Genomic DNA, 13,500 nt, shown 5'->3' on the forward strand with positions numbered 1-13,500 from the left:
TCAATATCAAAATATTGGAGGTTAGCTGGCGCTCAATAGGGCATGGCCCTTGTCAATGTAAACTTTTTATATGTATAAAAACAAAGTCTCTTTATATGCGTTCTCTGCTGTGCTCTTTATATTTGCTTATGTAGTGCAAATACTGTTTTACAACAATTACTTGCAGCAATTGCAGCCACATTGTAAAATTGTTGTCACTGTTGTGTATTGAACTATCAACGTGACTTTTATATATTATATTTGTATTATAACATTCTGCGTTGGTTATTTCAATAATTACGTAAATAATGTTAAAGTTAATTTGATGAAAGAAATTATGTGCATGATTCAACTCTTAATATTCTGTTTTCATACTTAATTTATTGCCAATACTCGTGCATATGTGTACACATACCCTCATGTCAGTTGCTCTTTTCCTCTTTCTATTCAATAGCAACATTCCAAGCAACATGTTGCAGAACACTTATTGACTTATGAAATGCTTTGTCACTCACTCGCTCACTGGATTTTGAACGTGTTCTGTTTAGTGACCTTGAAATAACTTGTTATTCTCTTTTCTAAAATCAAATTAGAATTAAACGCTTTTGTGTGTGTGCACATTAGTGTTTTTTGTACTAAACATGTTATAAATTTGGCAATTTTGTTACTTTTTTTGTTCGTCTATATTTGTAGTTTAATCTTTGGTCCGTAAGCACGTTTACGATGCGTATTTATACCCTGCACAGGGTTATTAAGTTTTCCAAACAGTTTCTAACAACAAGAAGGATACGTCTGAGACCCTGAAATTTTGCACACGCCCTATTCTTTCCAAGACGCTGCTGCTTTGTCGCAACCGCCGGTAACGCACCATTATAGCATATAACTGCCATACAAACTGAATAATCAAAATTCAAGTTTTTGTATGGAAAACTTTTATATTTTTATTTGTAAATGTTTTTTTTTTGTTTTAATTACATTAGCACAGATTCCGTTTATGTTCTTTTGCAATACAAAGTTTTCACTGACTACCTTAATTCGTTTTATCAATCGCAAACTATCCGCAGACCTTCAATTCACTCTCCAGTTGCAGATGTACGAAAATTATAAATCCTTGCCAATCCTGCTAGAGGTCACCATAAGCCCTGAACGCACCGAATGTCCTCCAAGCGTAATTCGGAGGTGATTCCCTTGAAAAGGTATATGCAAACACTCATACATACATACAAACATACCAGCAGATAAATGCGTGTTTTACCCTTCTCGGCGCCCTGTCGCATTTGCGTCACGCCTTGTGATTTTTGAGAAGCGTTTCACCGACCGCACGGCCTCCATTAGTCTAGCACTTTGAACCTCGAGTCGAGCCGGGAGGCCTTCAGCTAAATAGGCGCAGGCGATATAAGCGACAGCTGCTGTCGCATCAGGGACATTGATAAAAAAGTATATTTCATATGTTGAAGCGCAAATGATAACAAGAGAAACAACCACAGTGCAAACAAAAATGTGAGAGCAGCGTGTGTGTGTGTAAGTGTACATAGTGATTTAATATTGCCAAATTAATATCAAAGTGCTTCAGTCGCTTCACGCGTACGCACACACACACATGTTAATAAATATATTTAAATAAATTAATGTGCCTGTGTTTGTTTATTGTATTCATTGGCGTGAATTTCTCCTCGAACATTTTGCGTTTCTGGTATTAGTTCGAGGAGTTCTTTGAACCTAGGCAAGGCCACAAAAGTGCCAAAAGCGTAATAAAAAAACTACAACACAACTACAGAACAACGAACAAGCAAGCATGGCGAAAACCGAATTTTGATAGTTTATCGACACAACTGACAACAACAGCAATAACAAAGGCAGCGACTACGCGCTGTGCGCACTATTTAATCAACTCTGCTGCCGACAACAATCGACCGCTAAAACCGCGTGCGAATGCGAATGACGAAATGGGGAAGTTAATGCCGGCAGTGTTGATGGAGCGCGACGCGACCGTCGCTGCGGTGGGCGAGGCAGCGGCAGAGGCGGCTGCGGCTGCGGTAACACGCGCGCAAATTAAGCTTCAATGTCAGCGGAAAATGTTTTTAGCAAATATTTTATGCGTGTGTGTGTGTATGAATGTGTATTACTTAATGGTGGTAGTGTTAGGCGTCAATAAATTTCGACAAAAAATTTAAAGATACCTGTCTACTAAATCGTTTGATAAAATGAATTTACACCCGTCACACACACACGCCGCGCTAATAAAATCACACCGGAAATTTCGGCTTCGCAGATAATGCGGGCGAAATATCGACGTTGAATTAAGTATTCTCCCCACTTGTTGTTGCTGTTTGCAAGCCACACTGCATATACCATACATATGTACATACATACATACATTTATTTTTTCACGTTAGGGCTAGGGCTAGCTTTGTAGCTGGGGCTTTGTGTGTGGGCGAGTGAATGCGGAAATTCGCTTTATGCCACAAGCCAACAACAAAAATGGCTAAAAATAAGAGCGTCAACCTGGCATACACAGCAAAATTTACAACATGTATTGGCATGCATGTGTACATATATACAGATATATGTAGATATATAGAAAAAGATAACAGCTGCTGCAACTGTCAGGGCTGCAGCGGTTGGAGAAAATCAATATCAATGCAAAAACACAAAAAAAACACTTAAATGAAATTTATCAGACAGGAAGGAAAAGTTAGAGATGGGATATACATAAACAGTTATTTACTTGTGCATATGTAAAAAAATAGGAAAAGACGTTGATTCTGAAAAACAAAAAAATATTGAAAGAAAGCGTGAAGAAAACTTATTATAATTATTAAAATAAAAATCGTATTATAAAATAATAAAAAAAAATTGTATAAAATATAAAATAATTAATAAAAAATTAAAAAATAAAAATAAAATAAAAAAATGTATAGAAAAAGTGTATATGTACATACATACATATGTAGGGTATTTATAAAAGGAATATAGTATTTTTTTATAAGATTATAAAATAATAATAAATAAATAAAAATAATAGTAATATAGAAAAAATAAAATCAAATTAAAAAATAAAATAAAATAAATATTATAAAACAACGCCTTTAAAGACATTGAGATAAAAGAAAATATAATAAATTTAATTAAAACATTTAAAAATTGTTTAATATTATTCCTAAAATATTTTTTGTGTAGTTAAAGAAATTATAATATAAAATAACTCGAAAGAGTAAATTTTTCATAAAAAAAAATGCATAAAATTTAAGTCGCACAATATATTTATGTATATATCAATGATAACATACCTACTCATGTACAAAACTCGTGAACTTAATGAGCAGAGAAATAATAGAAAAAGTTTCAATGAGAGGTTCAAATTTCTCCAACAGCTGGCAGTTTGTTTTCCCCAGCTAATAGCAAAACAATAACAATAATAAATACAATAACAAATAAAATTGCAAATGCTGACTGTGAAGACCTTGAGAAATAATAAAGCAAAAAATTAAAATAAAGTATTTTTACTCGGCGTTGATTCGTTAAGAAAGGAAATTGTGCAAAGTGGAAAACATATCACAGACCCTCGGAGAACGTTTACACGTCAGGATGGCTTTAGCAAGGTAAGATGAAAAGAAAAGCCAAATCTAGAATATTTCAACAATTCAACAAAAACTCATTGAAAAATATTGTTAAACTTTCATTTCAGAAGTGTTTTAAAGAGCTTTTATTTTGGAGGTTGTCTCAAAATATGTTTTGACTACTTATTCCTACATAAGTTTCGTGTTCAATCAAAAATTAACGGAGTCATGCGTTAAGTGTTCACTTACATTTTATTTCGTGCGAAATAGCTTTCACCAGCAGATTTAATGCATTCTTTTTAGTTCTTATATATTATATACATAGGTATATGCATTTGAAAAGTTCAGCATATTTCTAAGCTGCAAAGAAAGCTTTCAAAGTGATTTCTCTCTAGAACTATGGTTGGTTATACTTTTTTATATTCATATAAACTTTTCTAAGTTCTCCATACATTTATGGAAAGGAGCAGTCTAAATAGCTTAGTATACTTATACTAGTATAACTTTTACTGTATACTTATAAAGCGAGAGTTTAAAGATTTTAGGCTCTCTTTTATTACTCCAATAATAGTGTGAATGTCAGTTAGGCATAAGAAACTTTCGTAGCTTTTAAAGCGCTTTCATCAAGATTTAGTCAATAAACTGTGAATACAAGTTAAATATGCGTAGAGTTTGAAGCTCGAAGTTTTTACAGAGCTTTCATTAAGATTTTATCAACAAACTGTGAACAAAATGTACGTAAAAAGTTTGAAGCTCGAAGCTTTTAAAGAGTTTTTGATATTCGAAGCTTTTAAAAAGCTTCAAATAATTTATACAAATTTGAATTTATTTCTTTCGAAGCTTTTAAAGCGCTTTCATCAAGATTTAGTCAACCAACTGTGAATACAAGTTATGTATGCAAAAAGTTTGAACCTCCAAGCTTTTACAGAGCTTTCATCAAGATTTTATCAGCAAGCTGTAAGCGAAGGTATGCGAAAAACTTGAAGCTCAAAGTTTTAAAATAGCTTTTGATATTTGAAGCTTTTAAAAAGCTTTAAGTCATATAAAAAAATGAATTTATTTCTTTACGTGCTTTATAAAATATTGGGTAGTTTGTTTTTTGCCTTGGAGCTTTTAAAAAGCTTTCATCAATATATAATCAAGAAACTGTGAACGAAGCGTATGCAAAAATTTGAAGTTCGGAGCTTTTAAAGTTTTCAAAAACTTTAGCAAATTTTCTCTTCCTCTTACCAAATGAATTAATTTTAATACGTGTTTTATTAAATTTTGAGAAAGTGTTTTTTTTTTTTTAATTAAACTTAAAATATAACAATTATATTATATAATAGAATATAATTATACCCGAACGTGCCTGTACGCCCACTAAGAATATTGCATACATACATGGATTTTACGTATGTTTTGTATATTTGCTTTACTCGCTACAACAACACGTGGCTACAAGTTTGTAGTCATACCAGCGAGTAAAACCTAAACGACCTTGAAAATGATGCTCTCAACAGCTAGAACTTAAAACAGATTTTTTATCGAAAATCTTTAGTTATATTAAAAAACACGTTCAAGTGCATACATACCGACACACACACATACATAATTAGTAGATAAACATGTGTTTGCTTTGCAGCTGACAATAGGAATGAAATTTGAAATTTTCACAAGCAACACACACACAAACGTGCACACATGTATGGTAAACAATTACTTATGAATACTTATGATTTACGTTCGCATTTTTCCTCTCGGCTTCATTGAAGCATCTCGCTACACTTCCGCCTTTAAAATATTCATGGCGTATGCCATCGCCAAACACACACACACAAACACTGACATCTAGATTGTTCAGTTAATGTGTGCATGTGTTTGAGCGCTTGTGCGACTTGTAATAATTAAATTGACAATGACGTCAAAGTCAAAACATTGAATTTTCAGCATCATTTTAGCATTCAAATTGTATACTTCACAAGTTGTATATGTATACTTCACTTCAATTTTTTATAGTAATTTAACCTTTTGTGAACGCAAAAAGCAACTTGAATTATGCCGAACGCAATGGAAAGCAATGTTATGCACATAAATATGATTAATAAGTATGTTTAAGTGGAAGCTTTAGCCTTATTATTTCACTACCTCATTGCTTTACCAATACACACATATGTACATACATACATACATACAGCCATAAATATGTACGAACCCACGTATTACCTTATGTAGGTGTAATTGCGTGCCTGCTACATAAACTCATGTAAATTACAGCTAAACATATACAAACTTACAAATATACATATGTACATATGCATGTACTTATGTAGATATGTCTGCATTAGAACCCGAGGCCCTGCGCGATTTGTCTAGTATTTATTATTTCCAAGTTGGCGGCTGTCTAGAAAACCTCTGCTTTTATTGCTTTTGTATAATTGAAAATTTTGACCTCGTTTTCAGCACGTTTGGGTGTACACGTTTTCGAATTGGTTTTTAACACCAAAATGCTTAAGGCATCATATTATATAATATACATACATATATTTCATACATACATATGTACATATTAACAAGTACAGCAAAGTTGGCTACTTTTTTAATGCACTGTTAGCATGCTTCATGTGTTTATTACTTGAAATACATATCAACGTTGCCGTTGCAAGTCGTACTTGATATGTAGTAAGCCTAATAGTCTGAATGAAAATTCAAATTGAAAGCTTTTACTTTTGTTAAGCTTTCATTATCCTTAAAGCTTCTTATGCCTTCTTGTTAATATATAACAACATAATTGTTCGTTGTTTGGAAATTTGGTGTGGAAATCATGTAATATGCGCAAAAGTTTAACATACATATTTATTATGGTGAAAGCTTTTATAGGATAACTAAAAAAAAAACATAATTATATATTTGTAATCTTTAAGGCTTATTTTATGTAACAAAAAATATTTTAAAGCTTTCATGTAAGACCTTGAAAAATACTTTTAAAAATTAGAGTTTTCATTACTTGTTTTGTACTAAGCTTCTTATGCCTTCTTGTTAATATATGTACATATAACAACACATTTGTGTTGCTCGTTGTATGGAATTTGGTGTGGAAATAATGTAATATGCGCAAAAGCTTAGCATAGATATGTATATATAAATATTTACTATAGTGAAAGCTTTTATGCTTTTATTTTTATTTAAAAAAAATATTATATATTTGTAATCTTTAATACTTATTTTATGTACAAAAATATTTTAAAGCTTTCGTGTAAGCTTTCATAAAATTTTAAAAAGCTTCTGCAAAAAAAAAATTTTCGAAAATTTTAATTTTAATGTTTTCCAAAACATAGTCCTCACTTACATACTTCCCTAATTGTTTTCTCTTATAATTTCTCTTTCTTTTCTTAATATACAGTTAATAAATATTTTTCATTAAAATCCGCCTCTTTAAGCAATTTTGTATATTTAACAATGTCCAAATTCAAAGCTCACTTTGTTGAGTTTTCTCCTTTTCAGAAATTAATTTTTAGACACCTTTTTAAAATTAAGTTTCTATTGCTTATCATAGAAGCTTTCACATTAAGTATGCTGTTTAAGCTATAACATACAGCTTTCGTTCATTTTAATAAAAAAAATTCTCTGTATACTCATCATTTCACGTTTTGAAACTCTATTTAAGCTTATTATTATACAAAATTATTGAAAGCTTATTTATTATAAAATTTGCATATGTTTGTTTAAATCACATATCTTATTTGATAATCTCGAAACCAAGCCTTTTAAGTGTGAAAGCTTTCACTTTTAACTTTTTTAAGTGAAAGCTTTTAAGAAGCTTTTTATTTATAATTTAAATAAATTTTTATATTTATATTTGCAATTAAGCAAACGATTTTTATAAAATTAATTATTTTTTAGTCTAATTGAACCAAAGTGTCAAAGCTTTCATACCCGTATGGTATGAAAATTGCTTAAGCTCTCTTCGCACTACAGAAAAAAATAAAAAGCTGTTTCTACCTCATTTATAACTCATATGTGTATCTATAAATTACAGTGAAACAGTGAAAGTCCGAACGCATCATTCAAAAACCGTTAGACAGCACTATGTATCTACACCTTGGTGCAAATCGTTTCCTCTATATTGTTGTTGCAACGCGCGAAAGCGGGATGATGAGCCGCCTTTGCCGCCAAAAGCGTCAAACCTAATGCAGCATAGTAGAGTAGTCATTTTCATAGGTGCTATAGCGGTGTTGTTGCTATGCTATTGAAATCGCTAACAGTAATTGCATGTTGCTAACAATGACAACCACTAGCAACAATAAAGTGCGACAACATTTGCGCCATACACGCCATAACACAAAATGCGACAAATAATACATTCTGTTGTTGTTGTTATTATTATTGTTAATTGTTGCAAATGTTATTGACATTGGTTGCTGTAATTATTATTGCCGGCGCTATAACGGTATTGCGAGTACAAAATTCGCCTGTGCGCCCGTTCGTGCTCATAAATGGCGCATTTCGTAAATAAATACTTTGTTGTTGTTGGTTTTGTTGCAGCACCTTGTCATTATTTATGATTTATAAGGAAATGCAAAGCATTCGCTCTTTCAGGCACATTTTGTAGTGATTTTTTTCGTTTTGTGTTTTTTCTTGTTTTTTTTTTTGAAGGTAGCACATGCCTTCTCCACTTCGCTCGCATGTCCATATCTATGTTTGAATTTTTGTAATGTGCACTGTAATTGTAGGTTAGTCGTTCGGGCGGGCGCGAAAAGGTCATCATCACATCAAATATTCATTTGCATACATAAATATACATACATAGATATACATGTACATAATACATAGTTCTATGGGAATCTTATGTCGCACATCGGAAATGTACTTGCTATTTTATCTGCGAGTGTGTGCGTGTGTATTTGTTGTTATCTATATTTCGTTTATGCATTTTTGTTGTAATACACGCGGAAGCCGTAATGTTACGCTCGCTGTAAATGGCGTGAAAATTCAATCTGATTAAACTTAAAAGTCCAACACACAGGCGTTACTAATTGTTTTTGTCGTGAAAAAATGGAATTAAATCCAATACCGTTACAAACATTGAAACTAATGTTCCCGTGTATATTTTCAGTTCAGTGCGTTGATTTGTGTGCACTTACATATGTATGTATGTAGTTTAGCTTTAGTTTCAATAATTTAATGAAAAAAAACTATTTCAAGCACTCCCTAATTATACATGTATCGATTATTGTGGGTGTGTTAGTAATCGACTTTCGATATTATTGACACATCGAAGGATTTTCACCGGCTTGCCTTGACATTCTCAAAGCGCTGCAGTGCGATTCTGAACTTGTTTTTCTATTTTGCTTTTGATTTATTAATTATTTTGTTTTAGATTTATTACATTTTGAGAAATCTTGAAAAGCTCAAAGTACTGCAAAGTTGCGATAAAAGTCCACTTGCAATTCAAAAACAAATTATTTTCCGCGTATTTTTTATTTTACTTCTTTATTTTTTTTTGTTTTAAAGGCATGTTCTTATTAGTCAATATTCTTAAATGAGCAGAGTTGCCATATATTAAAAATTGTAATGCAAAACATAAAACTTGTGATTCAAAAGAAAAGTTCTTTTATATTTCCAGAAGAAAAAAATGGTCGATGCAAAATTGCGGAGACAAATTTTTGACATTATTTCTCTTTTTTACTTTTTTAGTTTTCGAAAGTAGCTCAATTATAAGTAAAAGGTTTTTCAATAAGAGAGCTACAAACTTTTTTTTAATAAAATAAAAACGGTTTGGGATATCAATGAAATTCTTTATTCCTTCCTGTGGAAGTACATTTGATGCCATTATGTGTCACTACAAGCACGCTTGCAGAAGTCCAGACGCTGAACCCAATTTTCGACAGTTTTCAAGCATAAATCGTCAGATACCGCTGCAATTTCAAGTTCGATATTCGTATGAAGTTCATCAATCGTCGCTGACTTGTTGGCATAGACCATAGACTTGACGTAGCTCCACAGGAAATAGTCTAACGGCGTCAAATCGCACGATCGAGGCGGCCAATTGACTGGGCCATTTCGTGAGATAACACGTTCACCAAACCTTATTTTCAATAAATCGATTGTGACATTCGCTGTGGAGCTTGTGGCACCCTCCTGTTGGAACCACATATTGGCCAAGACCATATTATCCAATTCGGGCCAAAAACATTCGCTTATCATCGAGTGGCAGCGAATCCTACTCACAGTAACGTGTCGGTCTTGATCATCACGGAAGAAGTACGGTCCAATGACGCCGCCGGCCCATAAGTCGCATCAAACAGTCATTTTTTCGGGATGCAATGGTGACTCATGGAGTATGTGTCAATTGCTGCCTGACAAATAACGCATATTTTGCATATTAACGATGCCATTCAGCCATAAATGAGCCTCATAGCTAAAGATGATTTTTCGATAAAATTCCGGATCATTTTCGAGTTGTTGCTCAGCCCAATTCACGAAAATACGACGATTCTGGTGGTCAAGCGGTTTCAGTTTTTGCGTCAATATGTTCTTGTAAGATGTGTGAGATGCAGATTTGGGTTTTCCTCAATTGATGCGTTGGTGGCAGCAATATTCTCGATACTATGGGCACTTCTTTGTCACACTCGCACCGGAAATTTTTGTATTGTGCTGTGGATTAAAATTTTTCCACTAGACACTCAATTGTTGATCTGACAGGCCGATTATGCCGATCATAAATTGAACGTAGTGGCTCTTAAATATGAGTCCATTGACTCCGAATTTCGGTGATAAATTTTAATAAGTTCTACACGTTGTTGGACTGCATATCCTTCCATGATGAAGTGGAACCTTACTGAAGAGATATGTCAAAAAAGCGGGGAAAAATATGCCGCCGTTCCATCTACTTTTGTAGTGTTGAAAACCTCGTTACTTGTCAGCTTCTAGTCGCCGCAAAAGTTCTTTTCGTAATTCAACCAACCAAAATAACCTAACATTTCAGTTTAAACTTTATTTTTCACTCTTAATTTTCGGCATTCCACATATTCAATCAATATTGTATATTTCATTTGTTTTCAAGTGTTTTTACGTATACAATCCGAAGCATAAATAGAAAATCTTTCATTTATGGCCATTGACTTCAATCAGAATTGTGCACTCTTGCGCATAATTTTTCGGGAATTCTTTTTATCGCTCTCCACCAGATAGGGGTACCAGCATGTGAATTTCTACATTACATTCATCAATGCTGCGCTGCGGTTATAACGGGTGATTTTTTTGAGGTTAGGATTTTCATGCATTAGTATTTGACAGATCACGTGGGATTTCAGACATGGTGTCAAAGAGAAAGATGCTCAGTATGCTTTGACATTTCATCATGAATAGACTTACTAACGAGCAACGCTTGCAAATCATAGAATTTTATTACCAAAATCAGTGTTCGGTTCGAAATGTTTTTTATCGACAAATTTTGTTCAGCGATGAGGCTCATTTCTGGTTGAATGGCTACGTAAATAAGCAAAATTGCCGCATTTGGGGTGAAGAGCAACCAGAAGCCGTTCAAGAACTGCCCATGCATCCCGAAAAATGCACTGTTTGGTGTGGTTTGTACGCTGGTGGAATCATTGGACCGTATTTTTTCAAAGATGCTGTTGGACGCAACGTTACGGTGAATGGCGATCGCTATCGTTCGATGCTAACAAACTTTTTGTTGCCAAAAATGGAAGAACTGAACTTGGTTGACATGTGGTTTCAACAAGATGGCGCTACATGCCACACAGCTCGCGATTCTATGGCCATTTTGAGGGAAAACTTCGGACAACAATTCATCTCAAGAAATGGACCCGTAAGTTGGCCACCAAGATCATGCGATTTAACGCCTTTAGACTATTTTTTGTGGGGCTACGTCAAGTCTAAAGTCTACAGAAATAAGCCAGCAACTATTCCAGCTTTGGAAGACAACATTTCCGAAGAAATTCGGGCTATTCCGGCCGAAATGCTCGAAAAAGTTGCCCAAAATTGGACTTTCCGAATGGACCACCTAAGACGCAGCCGCGGTCAAAATTTAAATGAAATTATCTTCAAAAAGTAAATGTCATGAACCAATCTAACGTTTCAAATAAAGAACCGATGAGATTTTGCAAATTTTATGCGTTTTTTTTTTTAAAAAAGTTATCAAGCTCTTAAAAAATCACCCTTTACAAAATGAAAGCATCTCTGAAGCGCATTTATCCACGCAGCTAAAATCAAAATGTTCGTAGATTTTCTCAAGGGCGGTTTACAGCGTTTGAATTCAAGGTACACACAGTCCATACATAAATATATATATACATATATATGTATATTATATTTGAGGACATTTAATACATAAATGTACATACATATGTATTTACAGTAAGTCATCCTAGACCGTCCTTTCGAAGCAAATAATGGTGTCACTTAGTTGATTGGTACTCCAAGACAATTGGAATTTTTTTGCTGTCAAAAATGAAAATTTACTCAAGAATTCAGTCGGAGAGATGGTGCAATGTATGAATTAATCAAATTACCCCCATTTGGGTTTCGTAAAGCAAGCAATTGTAGAATATTTAGTTTCAATGTAAATAATATTATATTATTGGCAGGAAGTAAGTGATATTTATTTAATTATTTCCCTAAACTTCTACTGCAATTCTTAACCTTGTTTTCACATGCAGGGTCACTCTCTCTCTAACACACATTTCAAATTAATAATAAGCATTGCTTTGTACTTGAATGCATACCTGCGCTTACTTTTGTGTTATGCATTGCATTTGAGAGTATTTTCGTATATGTTTGCTTGCATCTCTGTTTTTACTTTATGCGTCGTAGTATAAGACTTTTTTCATTAAGAGTGTTTCTTCACGATGCGGGTCCCAAACCCAGTGCTTAACCCTGAGAAGGAATGTTTCGCCTTTTTAATTTAGCTCGCCTTCATGTTTTGGCTACCCAGAAAATAATTGGTCTAAGACCGGAAGTCGTGAGCTGCTTAAGCCATTTATAAAGGAATCGTTTCTGGTCATTCCCAAGTGAATGGCGCTCAGAGAAATTTCCTGACTAGCGTGAACTTCTACACATGCCTCCACCTTCCGGCTGTAACCGCGTAAGCGATGTCTACCTCAATAAAGAAGAAGAAGAAGACTTTGATGGGGGCCAAATTTCTTATTATTTTTCTTCTATAGTAAATTCCTCCCAGTGATCCCTGTGGTTTAACGTTATATTAAATTTTTCGATGAATAGTGGGTCTAATATGTTTTAAATAACCTGTGAAACGCTGATGAAGTATTTTCCTCGAAATCCAACTAGAGTTTAATTTTTTTTCACACAAATTGAAGCGAGCCTCGTATTTGTAGTTTGGATTAATATCAAATTTTTGGAGAATATTTTCAAATACCTGTACACCTGTACTGAAACGACCTTTTATTTGCTCGTTTGACGTCTCCATTATCAGTGTCCAGTGCTATGTTAATAAACCATTGGCGAGTAAAGCTTTTAAATAATATTATAATCCATACTCCGTACTCCACCACTGAGATTTTCTCAAGAATTACTTCTCCGAATTTTATCGGGATGTCAATGAAGCGTTCACTACAAATCATCAATTTTACTACTCTTCGTTTCTTATTAGAAGGAGTCGTGAAATATTTGGTAATATCTAGTTTCAGGCTACCCAATGAATATGGAATCTTACGCAGTACTTGTCTTGTAATTCATGGGCTTAAGCTGTATAGTTAACCACTATCGTAAACAATATAAAGCTAAATAAAATCTTCATTAATTCAATGCTCGGCTTCATAATGGGACACCTTTTGTCCACAAACCCTTATAATTGCCGGGATATATGTATGTATGTATTCCACTTACATATAAATCGAGGTGTTTGTATTTATTTGTTTATGCAAATTTGTAAATCCACTTCCAGAAATTTGTTGATTTTACACTCAACAAAGCGTTGAATTGTACGCCTGACAGCTTTACG

The 13,500-nt window shown here is 33.6% G+C and overlaps 1 protein-coding gene across 6 annotated transcripts in view; it reads left to right on the forward strand.

The window, feature by feature from the left end:
* LOC105230932 (protein roadkill) overlaps positions 1-13,500 on the forward strand; it is a 173,701-nt gene that overhangs the window by 23,886 nt on the left and 136,315 nt on the right. For 3 of the 6 annotated variants that reach the window (XM_049449722.1, XM_029552331.2, XM_029552332.2), the window contains exon 2: positions 3,354-3,581. The exons of the other annotated variants lie outside the window; for them this stretch is intronic. Coding sequence is in view for 2 of the 3 variants with exons in the window: in XM_029552331.2 (XP_029408191.1) it covers positions 3,568-3,581 (14 nt within the window). In the remaining variant the exon portion in view is untranslated. The remainder of the gene's footprint in view (positions 1-3,353; positions 3,582-13,500) is intronic. 6 annotated transcript variants of the gene reach the window in all.

Source organism: Bactrocera dorsalis, chromosome 2 (assembly GCF_023373825.1).
Source record: "Bactrocera dorsalis isolate Fly_Bdor chromosome 2, ASM2337382v1, whole genome shotgun sequence".
NCBI lineage: Eukaryota > Metazoa > Arthropoda > Insecta > Diptera > Tephritidae > Bactrocera > Bactrocera dorsalis.